This window comes from Hypanus sabinus, chromosome 12 (genome assembly GCF_030144855.1).
Source record: "Hypanus sabinus isolate sHypSab1 chromosome 12, sHypSab1.hap1, whole genome shotgun sequence".
In the NCBI taxonomy this organism is placed as follows: Eukaryota; Metazoa; Chordata; class Chondrichthyes; order Myliobatiformes; family Dasyatidae; genus Hypanus; species Hypanus sabinus.
Window position 1 is genome coordinate 53,966,464 of NC_082717.1, and position 22,709 is coordinate 53,989,172.

General features: G+C 39.7%; 1 protein-coding gene across 2 annotated transcripts in view; it reads left to right on the forward strand.

The window, feature by feature from the left end:
* Nucleotides 1-22,709, forward strand: part of LOC132402888 (echinoderm microtubule-associated protein-like 6) — a 352,621-nt gene that overhangs the window by 107,830 nt on the left and 222,082 nt on the right. For both annotated transcript variants that reach the window (XM_059985945.1, XM_059985944.1), the window contains exons 6-8: nt 3,437-3,572; nt 8,878-9,079; nt 22,098-22,235. In XM_059985945.1, coding sequence (XP_059841928.1) covers nt 3,437-3,572; nt 8,878-9,079; nt 22,098-22,235 — 476 coding nt within the window. The remainder of the gene's footprint in view (nt 1-3,436; nt 3,573-8,877; nt 9,080-22,097; nt 22,236-22,709) is intronic.

Here is a 22,709-nt window from a genome sequence, read left to right on the forward strand (position 1 = left end):
TGTAAGGACAGGTGTAGCACTTGTTTGGCTTGCAAGGATAAGTGCCAGGAGGGAGATCGGTGGGAAGGGATGGGGGGGATGAGTGGACAAGGGAGTCGCGTAGGGAGCGTTCCCCGCGGAAAGCAGAAAGAGGGGGAGGGAAGGATGTGCTTGGTAGTGAGATCCCGTTGGAGGTGGCAGAAGTTACGGAGAATTATATGTTGGACCTGGAGGCTTGTGGGGTGGTAGGTGAGGACAAGGGGAACCCTATCCTGAGTTGGGTGGCGGGCGGATGGGGTGAGGGCAGATGTGCGGGAAATGGGAGAGATGAGTTTGAGAGCAGAGTTGATGGTGGAAGAAGGGAAGTCCCTTTGTTTAAAAAAGGAAGACACCTCCTTCGTCCTGGAATGAAAAGCCTCATCCTGAGAGCAGATGAGGCAGAAAATGCTATCCCCTTCTCACAATCCCTCCGTTTCCGCCGCATCTGCTCTCAGGATGAGGCTTTTCATTCCAGGACGAAAGAGATGTCTTCCTTTTTTTAAACAAAGGGGCTTCCCTTCTTCCACCATCAACTCTGCTCTCAAACGCATCTCTCCCATTTCCTGCACATCTGCCCTCACCCCATCCGCCCGCCACCCCACTCAGGATAGGGTTCCCCTTGTCCTCACCTACCACCCCACCAGCCTCCAGGTCCAACATATAATTCTCGGTAACTTCCGCCACCTCCAACAGGATCCCACTACCAAGCACATCTTTCCTCCCCCAGCTTTCTGCTTTCCGCAGGGATCACTCCCTACGTGACTCCCTTGTCCACTCATCCCCCCATCCCTTCCCACAGATCTCCCTCCTGGCACTTATCTTTGTAAGCGGAACAAGTGCTACACCTGCCCTTACACTTCCTCCCTCACCAGCATTCAGGGCCCCAGACAGTCCTTCCAGATGAGGCGACACTTCACCTGTGAGTTGGCTGGTGTGGTATACTGCATCTGGTGCTCCCGGTGCGGCCTTTTATATATTGGTGAGACCTGACGCAGACTGGGAGACTGTTTCGCTGAACACCTACACTCTGTCTCCGCCAGAGAAAGCAGGATCTCCCAGTGGCCACACATTTTAATTCCACATCTCATTCCCATTTTGATATGTCTATCCATGGCCTCCTCTACTGTCAAGATGAAGCCACACTCAGGCTGGAGGAACAACACCTTATATACCGGTTGGGTAGCCTCCAACCTGATAGCATGAACATTGACTTCTCTAACTTCCATTAATGCCCCTCCTCCCCTTCTTACCCCATCCCTGACATATTTAGTTGTTTGTTTTTTTTCTCCCTCTCTGCTCATCACCCTGCCTGTTCTCCATTTCCCTCTGGTGCTCCCACCTCTCCTTTTCTTTCTCCCGAGGCCACCCATCCCATGATCCTTTTCCTTCTCTAGCTCTGTATCATTTTCACCAACTCCAGCTCTTAGCTTCATCCCACCCCGTCCAGTCTTCTCCTATCATTTCACATTTCCCCTCCCCCCCACTACTTTCAAATCTCTTCATATCTCTCCTTTCAGCGTCCTGATGAAGGGTCTCGGCCCGAAATGTTGACAGTGCTTCTCCCTATAGATGCTGCCTGGCCTGCTGTGTTCCACCAGCATTTTGTGTGCGTTGTTTGAATTTCCAGCATCTGCAGATTTCCTCGTGTTTACTCTAGAAGCTGCCTAGAATTTCCTTACTGCATAGCCCTCTATATTTCTAAGCTCCATGTACCTAACGAAGAGCCTCTTAAAAGTCCCTATTGTATCTGCCTCTACTGCCTTCACTTGCGGTGCATTCCACACACCCACCACTCTTTGTGAAAAACTTGCCTCTGACATCCCCCTTGTACCTACTTCCAAGCACCTTAAAACTATGCCCCCTTGTGTTAGAATATTCAGCCCTGGGAAAAAGGCTGTGGTTATCCACATAATCAATGCCTTTCATCATCTTCTACACCTCTATAAGGTATTTTCCTTTCCTCCTCCATGGAGAAAGTCCAAGTTTGCTCAACCTATTGTCACATCAATCCGGAAAACATCATTGTAAATCTCCTCTGCACTCTCTCTATTGTATTTACATCCTTCCTGTAATGAGGTGACCAGAACTGAACAGTTCAGTACAAAACTTGCCTAATTTGAATTATTGTGTGTAGTTCGTTTTGGTCACTTATCTACAGGAAAGATGTAAATAAGGTTGAAAAAATGCAGAGAAAATTTACAAGGATGTTGCCAGGATTTGAGTTCTGGGGAAAGGTCGAATAGACTAGAACTTTATTCCCTAGAACGTAGAAGATTGAAGGGAGATTTGATGGAAGATTACAGAATTATGAGTGGTATAGATAAGGTAAATGTAAGTAGACTTTTTCTTCTGAGGTTGGGTGAGACTACAATTAGAAGTCTTGGGTTAAGGACATCTTTAAGGAGAACATGAGGGGGGATCATCTTCTCTCATGGTGAGAGTTTGGAACGAGCTGCCAATGGAAATGGTGGATGTGGGTTTGATTTCAAGATTAAAAGAAATTTGGATAGGTACATGGATGAGAAGAGTATGGAGGGCTATGGTCCAGGTGCAGGTTGATTGGACTCAGCAGATTAACGGCTTGGCAAAGACTAGATGAGCTAAAGGGCCTGGTACTGTACTGTAGTGTTCTATGACTGTATGTCTAAGTTCATTTAACTAGAACTACCAGATGGGAAAAGACATTGCCACTGATGGTATTGTAACTAAAAGAGCATGGAGCAACTTCAAGTTTGAAGTCAAGGCTAATGCTAACGTAAAAAGCTTGTGTATCAAATACTCAGAGATGGAAAAATATGGAGAATTTGCGCACCTAGTGAAAATAGTAAAACTAATTATACAGTAATTCTGATTGTTTTTTTTTGCTTTGTTACAATCACACATGATCAATTCCCACTTTCTAAGGGAATTTGCGTGTAAGGCTTTGCTGCTCTTCTCCCACCACGTTCACCCTACCCCCTCTTTTTCTGTCTGAGCATTGGCCTTCTTTTTCATTTACTTTGTCCTTTAACATTTCAGTTTGTCTTTTCCACTAAAACTGAACTTTAGTTTATGCCTGCAAATATATAATCTTTGTGTTTATCATCCTCAATATTTGACAATTCATTATTTTTAACCTTGAAATGTTCTTTTAATATAGATATGGACTTTGAATGCGGTAGCTATGGAGCAGTGACAAAATAGATGATCTAAGTTAATACAACAAGCTATTATAAACTATGCATGTTGAGGTTGGTAGAGTAAATTCACTGATCGAGGAATGCTGGCTGGCTTAGGAGGAGAGAATTATTTATATTTAGGTCTCTAAGTTGCTCTTGTTGTGCAGGCTAAATTGATTTATTTATTGCACATCAAACATGGTTCTATGACAATGTGTTTACAACTAACTATTAGACTGCATATTTTTCTGTCTTGGTAGGCAGGAATATTTAGTATGTATCCTTGTGAAGAAGGTTTTGCTACTGGTGGGAGAGATGGTTGCATCCGACTATGGGATACTGACTTTAAACCAATCACAAAAATTGATCTTCGGGAAACTGAACAGGGATATAAAGGTATTTATTTTTAATTTTATGCAGGTGTAGTGATTTTGTATTTCAATATATAATTTAAAACATACTTCAGATGTTACTATATGTGTTTGGAGTCCACAGGGTTAATAGGTAAAATACGTAGCCAATAGCAGTTTAGTAGAAAGGTGGACACCTTGACATGTAGCATATGTGTTAGCAGTATCCTGCCTGGGATAAGCAGATAAAGTGTTTGTTTCGTCCTTTGAATAAGAAAAATCTAACTGTAACAAATCCATGCTTCTTCTCAGGTATTCTTCCTGGAATGTTTCCTTCATCCTGTATATTAATGAGAAATGGTGTATTATTTCAATAGTGTACTGATTTGCATTTGAAAATACCTTTGTCCAAATAAGATGCTGCCAAAGGAGGCATCAGTAGGGATGACAATAACATTTGGAGACTGTAGTTTGACAACTAGTTGAATAAGGGAATTGCATATTGTTGCTGTAAATTGATTAAATTCACAATTGTTGGTGGGGTGGAGAATGGAATAGGGTAGAATAAGGTAATGGTCCACAGAAATGAGAGCTAAAGGAGTGAATGGCTTGGAGCTGGAGTTAGATCTGGAGATAGAGGCTTCTATGTTTTTGAGAGGGTATGGAAAATCTATTGAAGATAGAACTTTTAAAACAAAGGACTTGTGTAACGTAGGAGACTGATAGAGTACATTATAGAGGTATGTAACGTTATGCGGACCATAGGGTCAATGCATGCAGTTTTCCTTCAGGGGCAGGAATCAAAAACTAGAGAGTGTAGGTTTAAGGAGAAAGGAGAAATTTTTAAAAGATACCTGATAGGTAACTTTAAACAGAAGGTGGTGTGTATGAGAAATGAGCTGTCAGAAGAATTGGTTGAGTCAGGTTTAATAACAACATTTAAAAGGCACTTGGACAGGTAATGAATGGTCAGGAAAGTTTTAGAGATTTATGAGGCAAATGGGACAACTTTGTCGGCATGGGCGAATTTGGTGTTGTCTGACACTGACTCTGACTCTAAAGTATTGTACCAGTGTGGACAAGCAAAATTCTCCAAATTCATTGGAAGAATGATGGACCAATATCAGAGACCTTTCCTGGGTCAATGACCCTAATGTTGAGGTCTTCATTACTGCACCTCAGCTGCACTGAACTAGAAATATCATTTGCATATCCACCATAAGCCTCCAAAAAATGTCATTTTACTCAGAACTTGCTCATGGCAGGAAATTATCAGGTAGACAGAGAAAAATGTTCAAGGATGTTCTTAAAGTTACCTTGAAGTGCACTATTTCTATTCTCTCCCGGGGATTTGAGGCATGTGACTGCTGAAAGTGGAAAAGGAGCATTAAGGCCAATATTAAGAAATTCAAAGCCATACATTGAGAGCACGTAAAAGCTCCTGCTCAAGTGATGGAATAGATGCGCCAACTGCCCTGTACCCGCCACCTGCTACAGCTGTAAGAGTCTCCAGTTTCCATATCAACCCACAAAATGGGAGAATAGCAGAACACCCTTGATTCTGAGGGGGTGGCAAAGATTGATAAATAGGGAATGTACATGTTAAGAATCTAGCAGGAAATTCTTAGATAATGGAAGTTGTTGCAAAAGCTTGTGCTAGAAAGTTATCTCCAGATTAAGTAAAAAGACAAAAAGTTTAGAAAGGTATAAGAATTTAATTTCTGGTAACATGGGGGCAAGATTGAAAGGAGTGAATATAGGAATGAAGGTGTTAAATTTGATTACATGCAGTATGCAAAATATGGTGGATGATCTTATAGTACATTTAGAGCTTGGCAAGTATGATGTTGTGAGCATCACTGGGTTGTGGCTGAAAGATCATAGTTGGGAGCTTAATATCCAAGGATACACATTGTATCAAAAAGACAGGCAGGTAGGCAGGAGGGTATGGAGTGACTCTGTTGGTAAAAGATGAAATAAAATTCTGAAAGATGAGATAGATGTAGAATCCTTGTGGGTAGAATTATGAAACTGCAAGCATAAAATGACTCTGATGAAAGTTTTATAAAGGCCTCCAAACAGTTGGCAGGATGTGGGGAACAAATTAAAATGGGAGATAAAAAAAAGCATATGAAAAGGACAATGTTACAATAATCACGGGGGATTTCAGTATGTAAGTACATTGGGAGAATTAGGTTGGTGCTGGATGCCAAGAGAGGGAATTTGTAGAATACCTACAAGATGGATTTTTAGAGCCGCTCGTAGTTGAGCCCACTAGGGAAAAGGCAATTCGGGATTGGATATTGCGTAATGAACCAGATTTGATCAGGGAGATTAAAGCAAAGGAACCCTTTGGGAGGCAGTGATCATAATATGATTGCATTCACCCTGCAGTTTGAGAGGGAGCAACTGAAATCAGATGTATCAGTATTACAGTGAAGTAAAGGGAACCAAAGAGACATGAGAGAGGAGCTGATCAAAGCTGATTGGAAGTGGTGACAGCAGAACAGTAATTGCTGGAGTGTCTGGGAGCAATTCAGAAGGTGTGGGACAGATTCATCCCAAAGAATAATTAGTATTCTAAAAGGAAGATGAAGTAACCATGCTAACAAGGGAGATCAAAGGCAGCATAAAAGCAAAAGAAAGGGCATACATTATAGTGGGAAGCTAGGGGATTGGGAAGCTTTAAAAAAAAACAACAGAAGGTAACCAAGATAAAAAGATGAAATTTGAAGGTAAGCCAGGCAATAATATAAGAAGAGGTACCAAAAGATTTTTCAGGTATATAAAGAGTAAAAGAGAGGCAAGAGTGGACATCAGACTACTGGAAAATGATGCTGGAGAGGTAAGAATAGGGGGACAAAGAAATGGTGGATAAACTTAGTAATTATTTTGTATCAGTCTTCACTGTGGGAGTCACCAGCAGTATGCCAGAAATTCAAGAATGCCAATGGGTAGAAGTGAATGTAGTTGCCATTATTGAGGAGAAGGTGCTTGGGAAGCTGTTTGGTGTGAAGGTAGATAAGTCACCTGGACCAGATGGACCACACTCCAGGGTTCCGAGCAAGATAGCTGAAAGGATTGTGGATTGAAGGAATCTTGTCTTTCAAGATTCACTAGATTCTCAAATGGTTCCAGAGGACTGGAAAATTGCAAATGTCACACCACACTTTAAGAAGCTAGGGAGGCAGAAGAAAGGAAATTAGAGGCTAGTTAGCCTGATACCAGTGGTTGGGGCCTATTACTAAGGATTATGTTTCAGGACACTTGGAAACACATAATAAAATAACCCAAAGTCAGTATGGTTTCCTTAAGGGGAAATCTTGCCTGACAATATGTTGGAATTCTTTGAGGAAATAACAGGCAGGGTAAACAAAGGAGAGTCAGTGAACGTTGTTTACGTGGATTTTCAGAAGGCCTTTGATAAGGTACCACACATGAGACTGCTTAACAAGATAAGAGTTCATGGTATTGCAGGCAAAATACTAGCATGGATAGAGAATTGGCTGACTGGAAGGAGGTAAAGACTGGGATAAAGGGGGCCTGATGCACCATCAATAATATGTAGTTCACCACAGGGCCTATTCTAGTTGGCTGCTGGTTAGAAGTTGTGATCTGCAGGAGTTGGTGTTGGGACCACCTCTTTTCACATTATATGCCAATGATTTGAATCATGGAATTGATAACTTTGATCTGGTTTGTGGATGATACAAAAATAGGTGTAGTGGCAGATATTGTTGAAGAAGCAGGGAGTCTGCAGAAGGACTTAGATAGATTTGGATAATATGCAAAAAATGGCAGGTGGAATAAGTTGAAGGGAAGTATATGATCATATACTTTGGTAGAAGGAATAATGGCATAGAGCATTTTCTAAATTGTGAGAAAATTTGGAAATCAGATGTACTAAAGAACTTGGGAGTCCTTGTGCAGGATTCTCTAAAGGTTAACTTGCAGATTGAGTCAGTGGTAAGGAAGTCAAATGCAACGTTTGCATTCATTTTGAGAGAACTAGAATATAAAAGCAAGGATATAATGTTGAGGCTTTATAAGGAATTGGTCAGACTGTACTTGGAATATTGTGAGCAGTTTTGGGCCCCTTATCTAAGAAAGAATGTGTGGTAATTGGAGTGTCCAGAGGATGGCCATGAGATTGATCCCAGGAATAAAAGGGATATATTTAAAGGTTCTTGATTAGTAAGGGTGTCAAAGGTTATGGGGAGAAGGCAGGAGAATAGGGTTGAGAGGGATAATAAATCAGCCAAGATGGAATGGCAGAGCAGAATGGCCTAATTCTCCTCCAATGTCTTATATTCTTAAAGATATTGAAAGAATTAAATCTGGATCTGACAGTGCAGGAGATGGTTAGAGCATCTGCTATCTTAGGGAGGTGGAAATGGAAGTAGGAACATTTTGTGAAGTACATTATATGGTGATTGGTAGCTCAGTTTAGGATTTTAAATAAAAAAACTTACTTCGAGTCTAGTTCTACCCTAAACAGAAGCCATGGAGATTATTGGAATTGGTGACAGGAGCATATTTTACAGCAACTGTTGACAATGTGAATTTAAGTTTTCCTATATTGTAACTGTAGAAAAATATTATTTGGTATGGTTTCAGTGGTTCTGAAAAGCTGTTGAATTTAATGGACATGAAGGTGTGCATGTCATTAGCATTTGTTTGGAAGCTGATCTGATGGTTGCTAAGGTTTTGCTTATTAAGTTGAGGGAATAGATCATTAAGAGATTCTGAAGTTACTTGGGAGAAGATGATATAGTTTAGATCAGATTAATAAGGATGGAAATAAATGGCTTAAACAGTTAAAGATGCCATTTTGTTCCTAAAGCCCTCCAGATAGGCATTTAAATTAATGTTCTTGAAGACATGCAGTAATTTTAAATCTTTGTGTGGTGGTGCATATTAAAGGAAAGTACTTTTAGATGAAAATAGTTATCCTACAGATTCTGTTCAGTTTTTGCATGAATGTCAAATTTCTTCAGAAAATTGTTGGTCAAGTATTCAGGTTTTGGACCATTGGAATCTCTTTAGGGGTAGAGGCTACATGTACAAGAAGGATAGTTTAAATTGGAACATAGGGATGGGGATTGGAGAGAATGAAGTCAGTGAGAAGATGGGTATGTTCAGCAACCAAAGTTTGTAAGCCTAGCAGTCAGTAAAAGGGTAGCTAGGGCAACTGCTTTAAATAGAACCATTTGAAGGTACACCATTTAAGGAAACTTTACTGAACGCACTTGACAAACTCTATCCCATGCAGTCCTTTTAATATGTGGAAAGTTAAAATCACCTACTGTCACAATCTTATTTATTTATTTGTTTGTTTTTACTTTTTAAAGGATTGTCAATCAGAAGTGTTTGTTGGAAAGCAGACCGTATTCTAGCAGGAACCCAGGATAGTGAAATATTTGAAGTGATGGTTCGAGAACGTGACAAACCACTCCTGATAATGCAGGGCCATTGTGAAGGGGAACTTTGGGGTTTGGCAGCCCATCCAAAGAAGCCATTGGTTGTCACAGGCAGCGATGATCGATCTGTCCGGTTTGTATCTTTCCATATTCAAGGCTTTGTTTTATTTTGCAGTTGAGAGATTAATTTTTTTTCACTGGAACTTTTAGAAAAGAGTACTGTTTTCCACAAAATTATTATAGTAATAAAAATTCATGATGTTCATTCATAACATAGTTCTAAGAAAAAACTAATGGAATCAACCTGGCATACATTATTTCTTATTTTAAAGGGACTAATAAACTTATTTGCTTCCACTCCCAGCTGTATTTCCAAGCTATTTACAAGCATTGATTAGAAGCTATTTTTTAAACTTGTGTTCCTTTTAGGCTTTATCTCTCATGATTGGTTGTGGAGGAAACCAGCTCCTCCATGGTACATTACCTCAACATCCCACTTCCCCGTCCACCCACCTCAACTCCAAGCTTAGAAATCTCAAAGCTATAAAATCACAGTTACTAAATATCAGGTATAATTTTTTTCTTGCATCTAAAATCCTAATATTATAAATATATTAACTAAACATTTATACTCTGTAGCCTAAGTTTTGGTCTATTAAAACTGAAAAGAAGTGATTCATCAAATGTAGACAATATATGGAGAATTAGGTGTTAAAAATAAAAACTCACTATGTTAACCTGTCAATAAGTAGTATAAGTGGTATGATCATATCACTTGGGTTAATTTTACTTAAAACAGATTTTGGGGGAACTAACTATTGTGGGTGAGGTGAGTCTTTATTAACCATCCACAGTCTCACTTGAAAGTGATGAGCTATCAGCTTGAACCAATGGTGTTTCTGGTGAAGGTACTTCTTTAATGCTGTTGAGGAAGGAGTTCCAGGCTTTAGATAAAACAACTATGAAGGAATGGTCATATATTTGTAATTAAGTATAATGTGCATTTTGGATGTATACAGTGATGATGTTGTTGTGAACTGGATGTTCTTGACTTGTGCTAGAGGTTAGGTTTGGAAGGTGCTGTTGGGGTAGCATAGGTGAGGACTTTGTGTTGCAGTTTATAGACTATACACTGCAGCTGCTGTGCACTGGTGACTGAAGGAATGAATGTGTAGGGTGGTGACTGTAGAACTTGACAAGTAGGCTTTGATTTGGATGGTGTTGCGCCACTTGAGTATTACTGGAACTGCATTTATCTGGCCAATTGGATAATATTCTTTGCACATGTGATTTGTCTGCCACAGAAGAGCCTGCCAAGCTCTTTGAGATACAATACTTGTTCATTTTAGTTTCTGGTTTGTGATTACACCTCTATCTTTCATGGAAAGTTAGGTACTCACTGGTGATGGTGCCATTGAATGTTAAGGCTAGATAATTAAACACTCTCTTGTTGGATATTATCATTATCTATCAATGACTGAATACTTGATGAAGTTTGACCATGCAAATCTGAACTATGTTATTTTCTGAGAAGTGTAAGTGGATTTAAATGTTCAACCATCAGCAAACCCCCCCCCCCCCCACCGCTTTTGGCTATATGAAGGAAGGTCATTGGGAAGGGAGTTGAAGATGGATATGTGTAAGAACTACTCTTATAGTAATGTGCTGGGCCTGGTATCTACCTTTGTGTGAGGTTTAACTCCAGCAGTTGCAAGGTTTTACCTGTGATGTTACATTCCAATGTTCCTTTGATGTCAAGGGCAGTCTCTTCACTTCACTTTCAGATTTCAGCTGATCACTGATAAGTTAGTGCTGCTTGATAGCACTGTCACCAGTTGTCAGTTTACCTGAAGGTTGATGGTAGACTGTGTGACGATTAGCCGAATTACCTGCTGCTTATGAATAGGTCATGATGGAGTATTTTCTACATGATTAGATACTGTAGGTGCTACTGTATGCCTCCTTAATATTTATTAAGGCACAAGGGATGAGAGAGTGTCTATCATAATCACTCAGTGTCATTTCCCCCTTAATGCACATGTGGAATGGTAATTTCGAAGATTGGTGGTATAAGAGGATGGAAGTGGGTTAAAATGGCAGACTTGAAATTTGGTGGTAGGTACAATCAGAGTAGAAGTACCTGGGGGTGGAACTTAAGATACTAAAATAGGTGGTATCGTGTAAAAGGTTATGAAAAACTACAGAGGATCTTGATCATCTGGGTTTGTGAGCTAAAATTTGCCAAATGGCTTTATCCAGGTAAATGTGAGGAATTACATTTCACGAGATCAAGCCAGGGTATGAGTTATAGAGTAAACGGTAGAGCCCTGGGCATGTTTTGGAACAGAGGGACTTAGCAATGCAAGTGCATAGTTTGCTGAAAACAGTGCACAGTTAGTTAGACTGCTGAAGAAGACATTTGGCACAGTGGCCTTCATCAGTCAAGGCACTGATTATAGGAGTTGAGAAGTTGCAGTTCTATATTATTCAGGCTGCACTTGGAGCATTGTGTACAGATAAGTCACTCTGTTAAAGGAAAGTTGTTAGTAAACTAGAAAAAGTGCAGAAAAGATTTACCAAAATGCTATTGGGAAATGGATGCCTGATGCAAGAAGGGTTTATTCCTGGAACATAGGAGATGAGAAATTATCTCAAAGGTATATAAGATCATGAAGGGCATAGACAAAGTCTTTATACCAGATAGTGGCTCTGAAAACAAGAGAAAATGGATTTGAGATCTGGGCAAGAGATTTAAGAGAGATCAGGCACTTTCATGCAAAGGGTGGTATGTATTTGGAATGGGCTGCCAGAAATGGTGGTCAAGGCAGATACATTAGCAACATTTAAAAGGCATTTAGGTATGTACATGGATAATTGAGATTTTAGAATGCTATGGGGCAGATATATGCAGAAGGGAGTAGATTACTGGGCAACATGGTCAGTATAGATCAGTTGGGCCAAAGGAAATCTAAATTTGAAACTTGAAATTCTAGTTGCAGAGTACAAATCTTCCTTTGCTCTTCTTGCATAAATTTTAAGTGTGTCCGCTGATACATGAACCACTTGCTTATGGGATAGCTTCCCTCCAGTTCCCTGATCTAAACCAGTCATGATCCTCACATCTGACAGGTCTAGATAGAGAGGATATGGAGAGGATGTTTCCAATACAGTAGTGGAACAGTCTAGTTAAAGGGGTCAGCAACCTTTACCACTGAAAGAGCCATTTGGACCCGTTTCCCACAGAAAAGAAAACACTGGGAGCCACAAAACCCGTTTGACATTTAAAATGAAATAACACTGCATACAACGTTTTTTTTGCCTTTATGCTATGTATAAACAAACTATAATGTGTTGCATTTATGAAATCGATGAACTCCTGCAGAGAAAACAAAATTACATTTCTGCATGCAACAAAAACATTTTGAACTCCGAAAAAAAGACGTTGGGTTGAAGGTTACTTTTAAGTAAAATACTCAATGTCTATTTGAGTCCTTCTTGTATTTATGAAAAACGCCGAACTTAAATTTTTCGCCAGCAGCAAACCAAAAATAACGTCAGCCAGCTGTCAACCTGAAAAATAAAAGGACTATTTCACTGAACAATGAAAAAATATGAATATACGTAAAATAATAGGCAATTAAATATTTATCATACTTGGTTAATGGGATTTCTGCTCCTGGACCTCAGCGCACAGCATCTGCACATTAGGGCTGTATGACGTCATCTTCATCTTTACACAGGATCGCAAGCTGTCATCTGTGAGGCGTGCGCGATGTTTGTTTTTAATGAAGTTCATGTTGGAGAACACCTGCTCACATACATATGTGGATCCAAAGATCGACAGGACTCCAAGCACATACTTTTTAATGTTTACATAAATGTCAGGGAGAGCATTCCATGTTTCGAACACAAGTTTGTCCGGTTTGGGGAGGTTTTCAATATCACTCCATTTGTGATTCTGAGCAAGAACGGCCTTCTGACGGGCAACATCTTCAAGGTCTGCTGTCAAGCATCTAAACTTGGACACCCATATGTCTTTGTCGGCTATGTCGGCCAGTTCCATCTCAAGATCAGGTTGACTCACACCTGCCAATGCAGTCGTATTCAGTAGGGATGGATTGATGCTTAGGGGAGTGACCGGGAAGGATAATGTGTTTTTTTCCTCTCTGAACTCACAGAAGCGTTTCCCAAATGATGTTTGCATTGCGATGATTGCAGAATGTAAATACTCCGAATTTATCATGTCGTAACCTTGTTTGAACTCTCTCAAATTGGGGAAGTGAGACAATGTGCCTTTCTGTAAATCTCTGGCAAGCACTGTCAACTTGCGCTCGAATGCCAAAACATTCTCCAACATGTGTAGGGTGGTACATCCTTTCCCCTGAAGAGCTGTGTTCAGCGTGTTCAGGTGCGCTGTCATGTCTACCATGAAGTGTAGCTTTTCCAGCCACTCTGGCTGTTCCAGCTCAGGAAAGATGAGCCCTTTGCTGCCCAGGAAAGTTTTCACTTCTTCCAGACATGCGACAAAGTGTTTCAGCACCTCCCCTCTGGACAGCCACCGGACTTTGTTGTGCAGTAGGAGATCAGAATATGCACTTTCCAACTCGTCCAGTAACAAATGGAATCGACAGTGATTTAAACTTTTTGTCATTATTTTATTGACAATCTGAATGACAACATCCATTACTTCTGTGCATTCCGGAGGAAATGTTTGAGCGCAAAGTGCCTCTTGTCCTGAGCGGCAACATAACTAGCGTATGTAATTGATTTTCCAGACTTCATCCACTTCTTGAAATGATTTTTGCTCAGATCAACCTTCCGCATCAGTTCCGAAATGGCTTTTTTTCTCTCATCTCCATCCGGATATTTTTGAGCAAAGGCTGCGTGTTTATTCTGGAAATGTCTTGCGACATTTGACTTTTTGTTGTTTGCTAGTTTCTCATTGCATACTAAGCATACCGGTAAACCAGTCTCATCAACAGTGAAAGCAAATGAATTTGTCCATGTATCATTAAACGTCCTGTTTTCTTCAGTCACTTTTTTTTTAGAATTCTCCATAGTTAGCCTACCTTGGATCGAAAAATTAAAGAAATCGTGCACTGGCGGGTGTCAGGCATTGGCAGTGGTGACGTATATTAATAGCAATAAAAACACATTGTAGCAGTGTGCTACACGCAGTTAGTAAACTGCAGTCAAAGATAACTTTATTCAAACTAAACAGCCTTGCTTTTAAGCCTCCTTCAACCCGCCCCCCCCATGGGCGTGGATGCTCCAAAAGACATGTACCCACAAACCCCTGTAGGCTATCTCCCTTAGCCTGAACGCTGGCTAATTGTGAGCCGGTTCGGATGTGCCAGGAAATGGGTCGCCACAATGTTTTATTTAGATTGTACAAGATCACCATAATCTTCAAATTTAGAATTACATTTCAAAAACTAACAAACTAACATAAAATACATTTTAATTAAATACTCACCATTTATTTTCCAAAGCCACAGGGAGCTGCAGCACAGAGATGAAAGAGGATCGCATGCGGCTCTGGAGCCGCGGGTTGCCGACCCCCGGTCTAGTACCAAAAGGCACAGCCTCAGAATAGAAAGACATCCCTTTAGAATAGAGATGAGGAGAAATTTCTTTAGCCAGTGTGATGAATCTGTGGAATTCATTGGCATAGTTGGCTGTGACAAGTCCAAGTTATTGAGTATATTTAAAGTGGAAGTTGATAGGTTCTTGATTGGTAAGGGTAAAAAAGGTGGGAAGGAGGCAGGAGAATTTATCTAGTTGAGAGGGATAGTAAATCAGCCATCATTGAACAGTGGAGTAGACTCGATGGGCCAAATGGCCTAAATCTGCTCTTGTGTCTTATGGTCTTATGATGTAACTCTATTAAATTTCTAAGCCTTCCTCTTTAACAACACTATTTTCTCCATGCTAACCATACAACCAAAATACTTCTTCCTTGTAGATATTTTAATGACTTTTCTCTCCACTTACTTGACAATCACATCCCTCCTCATGTGTGGTGACCATAATTCAAAGTAATACAATTTGCTTGATTGTGTCTCATGTTTATGAACCTTGGGATCCCATAGTTTTCACTGGCCACCCTATTGAAAATGTCCTGCGTGTTACAAGGATATAAGAACATGTAAACCTTGATTCCCCCAGTCTTGTGCAGTGTGCTCTTTAATCTTTTCTGCCTTATCATTCTGCCAATACACACAATTGCATTCCTTTATATTAAGTTTCATGTGTCACATGGCTGCATGCTGAGCTCCAGCCCCTTGGTATGAACATTGAATTCTCCAACTTCCAGTAATTCCCTCCCTCTCCCTTCCCCTATCACACTTCCACTCTGCCTCCTCTTCTATCTGCCTATCACCTCTCTCACAATTCTGCCTTCTTCTACTACCCATAGTGCTTTCCCCTTACATTCCTTCTTCACCTCTCCGGCCTATCCCCTCCCTGCTTCCCCTCCCCCACCCCTTGATCTTCCCTCTGGTTTTTCACCTGCACCTTCCCCCTCCCCCCACCTTCTTTATAGGGCCTCTGCCCCCTCATCCTTCAGTCCTGATGAAGGGTCTCGACCCAAAACGTTGACTGCTCCTTTCAACGGATGCTGCCCGACCTACTGAGTTCATCCAGCTCGTTTGTACGTGTTGATTTGACCACAGCACCTGCAGTGTACTTTGTGTTTACTGTCTTCGAGGAGCTGCAGCTGGATGCACTTCACACAGATGTAGTTTCCCAGGAGATACAGGTCTCCCAGTTCTCCAACATTCAGCAAGAAGAGCACACCACAGCCATTTAAGTGGTACAGTAAGAGAAGGGGAAAAAGAAACAAAAAGGAAAGCTTAACAGATGCTTTACACAGAGCGGACGCTTCTTCCGAGCTGAAGCCTGGTTTGAGCCAGAACCTGTTGCTTCTTCTCTTGCCACTGGCCTACTCTCGATAATGGCCACTCCACCTATCCCTTCTGTACTTTTATTTAGTTCATAGAGCTCTGTTGATGCTGCTGATAGGCCACATTCAATGGATAAATGTTCTCGAAACGCCCTTTTTAAATAACTGCCACCGACCTGCAAGAAATCCCTCTTGGTAGAGCTCTGTTGACGCCACTGATAGGCCATGTACTATGGACAAACACTCTTCATTTCAATCTTTTTTTATTGATTTAAAAATAACAAGGATGAATACAAATCAGTGGAGAAGTTATATCAAATACATATTTCAATAAAAGTACAAACAAAGGAATATACACTGTCAAAATCATGTATAGTGTAATATTGTGCTAATATTAAAAAAAGGAACCACAACTCCTTTTAACAATTCATAAAAAAAAGACTCAGGATTTCTATTATTGAGAAGAAAAAAAAACCCACTAAACTAACCTTAAAAAAAAGACTGGGCAGTCCATTTTGAGGACATAATTACAAAAAAAAAGGGAAAAATCCTTCTGGTCAAATCTGAAGCTTAACGGAGGAGAAAAAAAAGATTACCTAAAAAAGTAAAAAAAAATTAAATCACATGAAAATATTGAATGAAAGGTCGCTAGGTTTGCTCAAATTTAAAAGATGTATCAAACATCTGACTTCTAATTTTCTCCAAGCTTAAACACGACATAATGGAGGAGAGCCAAAAAAGAACAGTAGGTGGATTGGGATCCTTTCAGTACAATAAAATAGCTCTTCTAGCTCATACAGTTGAGAAAGCTATCATACATTGAGCAGAAGCAGGAACATTTCCTGCTTCCTTCGGAATGATCCCAAAGGTTGCTGTAAGTGAATTAGGTTGTAGGTCCAAACCTATGACTTTTGATAACATTCTAAAAACATCTCTCCAAAAATTATTTAACTTTATGCAAGACCAAAACATATGAGTTAAGGTAGCCACCAGCATTACATCTATCACAGGTGGGATTTACATTCGAAAAAATATGCGCTAGTTTATCTTTTGACATATGCACTACCTTGAACTTTATTCTCTTTAGTAATATCCATCTTAACTATTTTTTTAAACCATCAATTCTGGATAAGGCCTTTTTAAAATGGAAAACTGAGGGAATAATAACTTTTTAAGATTTGTTTTTAGAGAATTGTTTTTTTTGCAGCTATTGGATAAATATGATATATCTAATGCACAATTTTTTAGATATTTACAGGTTAGGAATTTTCTATGCGATTTGTTACTAAAATATCCATTTGCTCATTTACCAAATATGATAGATGCTATTTTTCAGCTTAAACCATTTGAAAAAGGATTGATAGCCATTATATATAAATGGCTCATGAATTTATGATTGATGTCTAATGATAAGGTTAAAGGTGCTTGGGAATTGGGACTTCACTTTCAGATGACCAATGGAATAAAATTTATCATTTAGTTAACAATTCATCTATCTGAAGCCCATCACTCCTTGATTCAGTTCAAGGTATTGGACAAACACTCTCAAAGCTCCCTTTTTAAATAATTGCCGCCAACTTGTGAGAAATACCTCTTGGTAGAGCTCTGTTGATGCTGCTGATTGGCCACATACAAGGAATGAGATGGAGTATTGAGTGGTATTGGGTTGAGGTAGTTGTGATTGCACCAGTCTAGGACACACTGCTGTAGGCACAGTAGGAAGAAAAAGATCATTTGAAGGGGACCTATCTGTAGATGGTAAATTGATTTAATATTGTCACAGGTAAAATAAACATTCTTTTGCATGCCATGCATACATATCATTTCATCATGTCAGTTCAATGAGGTAATAGAAGAGAAAAGTAGAATGCAGAATAAAGTGTTACAATTCCAGAGAAATTTGGAATCAGGTTTAATATCACTGGCATATGTCATGAAATTTATTGTTTTGCGACAGTGCAGGCAAGAATGTGTAATGTAGGCAATGCCAAGACATGGTGGATTGTGAGGTCAAGAGCTCATCTTATTAGGGACCATTTAAGATTCTTATAATACCAATATGGAAGCTTTTCATGAGCTTGGTGGTACGTACTTTAAGGTTTTTGTATCTTCTGTCTGATAGTGATGTGGGGGAGAAGAGAAGAATGTCCAGTATAGGTGGGGCCTTTGATTACTGAGGCAGTAAGAAGTGTCATGGAGGGGAGTCTGGTTTTTGTGATCTGAGCTCTGCTCACAGCTCTGCAGTTTCTTGAAGTCATGGGGAGAACAGTGGCTATGTCAAACTGTGAAGCATCTGGATAGGATACTTTCTATGGCACATCTTTAAAAATTGGTGGGGATCAAGAGAATATGCTAAATTTCTTTAACCTCCAACCAGCCACTAGGCTGTTCTTTCTGCAATCTGACACATTGGAGATTAAGCCCACTATGGAGTTGTCATCTGAAATGTTGTGGATAGAGTTAGAGCAGAATTTAGCCATGTCTATAGGGAGAAAATTACACACACTACACTACTATATTTTGCCACCGATCCCTAATTGGTCTGCATAGCTGTTCATTAGTATCACAGTGGCTGTTGGAATGATTTTGAGTATCAATTTTTTGAGCTTGAGTGCTCCTATCTTGTCTTTGAGTTTTACTCATAGAGACTCTGTGGGTGAGCCTTCAGGTATGCCTTCTCTGAGTGCTGCTGTAATGGTGTCCCTGATTAATTGCTTAACTCCTTCCCCTCCCCAATCAACCCAGTCTCTTTTGGCGACATCCTCAGTTCCGTTTTCTGATCAATGCACTAAGTTTATCACCCTTAACCTTCATGCTTCTAGTATTAAAGTACACACAGCCTGTCCATCCCATAGTGACTATAACCTTGCTTGTGATTGTTCTTACTGGTCTTGACAGCTACCTTCCTCTAAGTTACTGCAGGTTTCCTTACAAGTCATGTGTTATTCTGACTTAGGAATTGTTTTGCCTTTACTTCGTTATTACTGTGTTTAAATTTTGGAACTCGCATCCTAACTGTATCTTTGGAGTACTTCACCAGAATCTCACTATTTGTAAAATAATGTCACACTGCCACCTTCTTTAATGCAGTTGGGAACAGGCAATACATGCTGGTCTTGCCATTATTGTCACAAAGAACAGAATGAAAAAGTGTTTTTTTTAGTATAAAGGTGGGCTGTAACCAATTTATGGGCCTTCCCTGCATGTGATAAGTGATTTGCAGCATTTCTTGTTTTTTACAGCATATCATAGAGCAGATACAGTACAGCATATTTATACAGCCATCCTATGACAGGAAAACATAAAACTAAGAAACAGAAAAAAACTTCTAATTTAAGTTTAATTAACATACAACCAAAATTGATCCCACGCATCTTGCACTTTTCCCTCACTGTTAATTCTTCCCAACATGTGTTCATATGATGCAATCTTAACCATTTCCTCAGTCCATTCCCTCACAGTGGGACATCTGAGTATTTTCCAGTTTTGCAATATAATTCTTGCAGCTGTGATGAGACCCACCTTTAAGATAGTAAATTTGTCATTGTTTACATTAGGTATCATTGTCCTATCACCCAGGAGACAAAGCCGTGGGCACAAGGGCTGTGTAGGACCCAACCAATTCCCCAACAAATCAAGAACTTTACACCAAAATGGATGAACTGTGGAATCATGTGAAAATATGTGCCCACCTCATTTTTACATTTCCAGCATAAATGATTATCAACAATCCCCATTTTCTAGAGTCTAGTTGGTGTCCAATAATATCGGTGTACTATCTTATACTGAATAAATTTCCCTCTTGCTTCCCTAATATATCTACCCACATTTGATAAAATATTTGACCACTCATTATCTTCAATATTGCTTCCAAGACCCTTCTGCCATACTGCTTTGAGATTGTTACATGGTTCACCCACAGAGTGCTTGAACATTTTATAAAACACTGATGCTTTATGAACTTCCTGTGGTAGTGTACAGTATTCAGTTAAAGGGTTACTTCATGGGCCACCATTCTTGAATATGCTACTAACGCAATGTCTTATTTGTAAATACTTCCAGAAATTCACTTTACCTACAAAGTTATTTCCTCTGCAAATCCACACACAACATAAAAATCCCATTCTCATAGAGATCACCTACTGTATTTACACCTTTAATCTTCCATTCTTTCCAGTACACCATTCTTTCCGAATGCATATCTCAGGATTATTCCAGAGCAAGGAGTATAACTGATTTAAATGTGACATTTTACAAGCTTTATGAATTGTACTCCACACACTCCTTGAGTGAAATAGTAGAGGATTTAGATTAGTCTTTTTTTCCACATGTTGTGAGAGAATGTTAAGGAGAGAATGTGGTGCAGCCAAGCTCCGTTCTATAACTACCCTATCTAAATCAACATCAGCCCTGTCCCAATGTTTAGCTAACTTGGTCATTTCAATGGATAATTTATATGCCCTGACGTCTAGTAGACTGAGCCCACCCATGTCCCTGGACATACGCATCCTACTCATTTTTAATTCTGAGCTTCTTCTTATCCCATAGAAAGTCACTAATAATTTTGTTGTATTGCTTGTAGATCAAATCTGAAATATTTAAAGGAAGCATCATAGAAAGATAGTTAAACTGAGGTGCTACGACCATTTTAACTACATTGACTTTACCCCAGAATGACAGTCTCAGTGCCCCCTACTTATCCACATTATTTCTTATCCTATTCAATAATGGATCATAATTTAAAGTAATTATTTCATCCAAATTCTGACTGAGTTTGACCCCTAGATACTTCGTTTCAACTGGCATCCATCTGAAATTAAACTGAGATACTGAATTTGAATAACACAATTTTGACATTGGCATAGCCTCAGAGTTACTGCAGTTGATTTTATAACCAGACACTCCAGTATATAATTGAATTGTTTTCATTAGTGGGGGTAAGGAATTAGGAGGGTCACTAATCAGTAATAAAATATCGTCAGTATATAGCATCAACTTATGCTCCTTTCCGCCTACATTTCTTGGTATATTTCAAGGTTTCAAAGGTACAGAGAAATGTATACCATATACATCTTGAAATTCTTTTCTTCGCAACCATCCATGAAAACAGAGGAGTGCCCCAAAGAATGAATGACAGTTAAATGTTAGAACCCCAAACCACCCCCCCCCCAGCTCCCCCAACTCATGCGGAAGCAGCGGCAGCAAAGCGACAATTCCACCCCCACCAGCAAAAAAGAGCATCGGCGCACACCCCCCCCACCGAGCACTCAAGTGTGCAGCAAAGCATCAGTAGAGACACAGACTTGCAGTACCCCAAAGACTACGCGTACATCTAGTAATTTGACATACCATAGGCTCTCTCCCTCCCTAGTAAGGGAAAAAACAAGTGGAAAAACTTGCTGATTTACGATGTTAAAAGTCTGTTGTATTGCTTTTTCTGTGCCCAAAGAACTCTGGTCTCTGGGCACACAGCCAACAGCCAGCTTGCTGCTTTTGATCTTCCGTGTACTCCCACGATACACCAGATTCCTGCAGAGGCACTGACCTTGAATCTGCCCACCTCCAGAGACACGAAATCCCAGAAACCTGAAGGTGCTCTAGGCCACGTCCTTGGTATATCGAATAGCGGCCAGTCGTAAGAACTTGAGAATGGATCTCATTCCCACAAAGAACTGAAGTCAGCATGTAACTCCAGGTCAGGGTCTTCAAAAGAACCCTAAAAGGGAAAAATAGAGATATAAAAGACAGAAGTGGAGCTGTTTCCGAAAATAAAAGCAAAGGAGCCACCGTCAGGTGCCATCATCCTCTTAAGCTCCTAATTTAAAGAAAGTTATCTGAGCATTGCCTTCTGATTATTGGGGAAAGAGTTATATTTGGGGAACAAAAAGCTAAATTTCAGTTTCAAAGCACATGAATCATAAATTTTCATATTCCAAAAATGCCACTACCTTGCAACGTTCATGGACTTGGTTTCAATCCTGATCTTGGGTGTTTTCTGTATAGAATTTGCATGTTAATTGATGGCTATAAATTGCCCCAAGTATGCCAGTGAGTAGTAAAATTTGGGAGGAGTTGTTAAGAATCGGAAAAAAATTAAAGAATGAGATCAATGTAGGATTAGAGTAAATGGGTGCATGATGAATAGTGTGGAGTCAGTGAGCCGAAGAACATGCTTTTTTTCTGCATCATTCTATGGCAATCATAAACATTTTGACAGTGTGATCGGTGTTTTTTTTTTCCCCTACAGTTTGTGGAGTCTTGTAGATCATGCTCTTATTGCACGTTGTAACATGGAAGAGGCAGTGCGCTCTGTTGCTTTCAGTAGCGATGGATCACAACTTGCTTTAGGAATGAAAGATGGTTCCTTTACTGTACTTCGAGTCAGGTAAAAATATTCTTTATTGCTTTAAGTAGTGGAGTAGCTTATGTAGATCAAACACCTGAAAATTCAAGGATACACTAAATCATCCATTGACATGCTTTCAGACTGCATGCATGCATTTTTGGAATTGGACTTTTGAAGCATTTGTTCTCTAAAGTACACAGTGCTGCAGGTATATTTATGGAAAGCATGAATCAAAATGTCACTTCTAAATTATACCAAGAGTTGTGTGTGCTCACCATGCATCTGTTTTCACAGTGCAAGTAGACAGATGAATATTTTATTCTACATTTAATTTATAGACTTAGAGCTACATTCCTGATGGAAACTCTTTCTATACACAGCATTAATAGTCCCAATTCCAGAAATGTAAATAGCACAATTATTTATGACAAGTTTATCTGTATTACAGCTGCATATTAAGAATGCATCAATATGACAATGAAAGAAAATTGATAAATTTTTTTTAAAAATGGG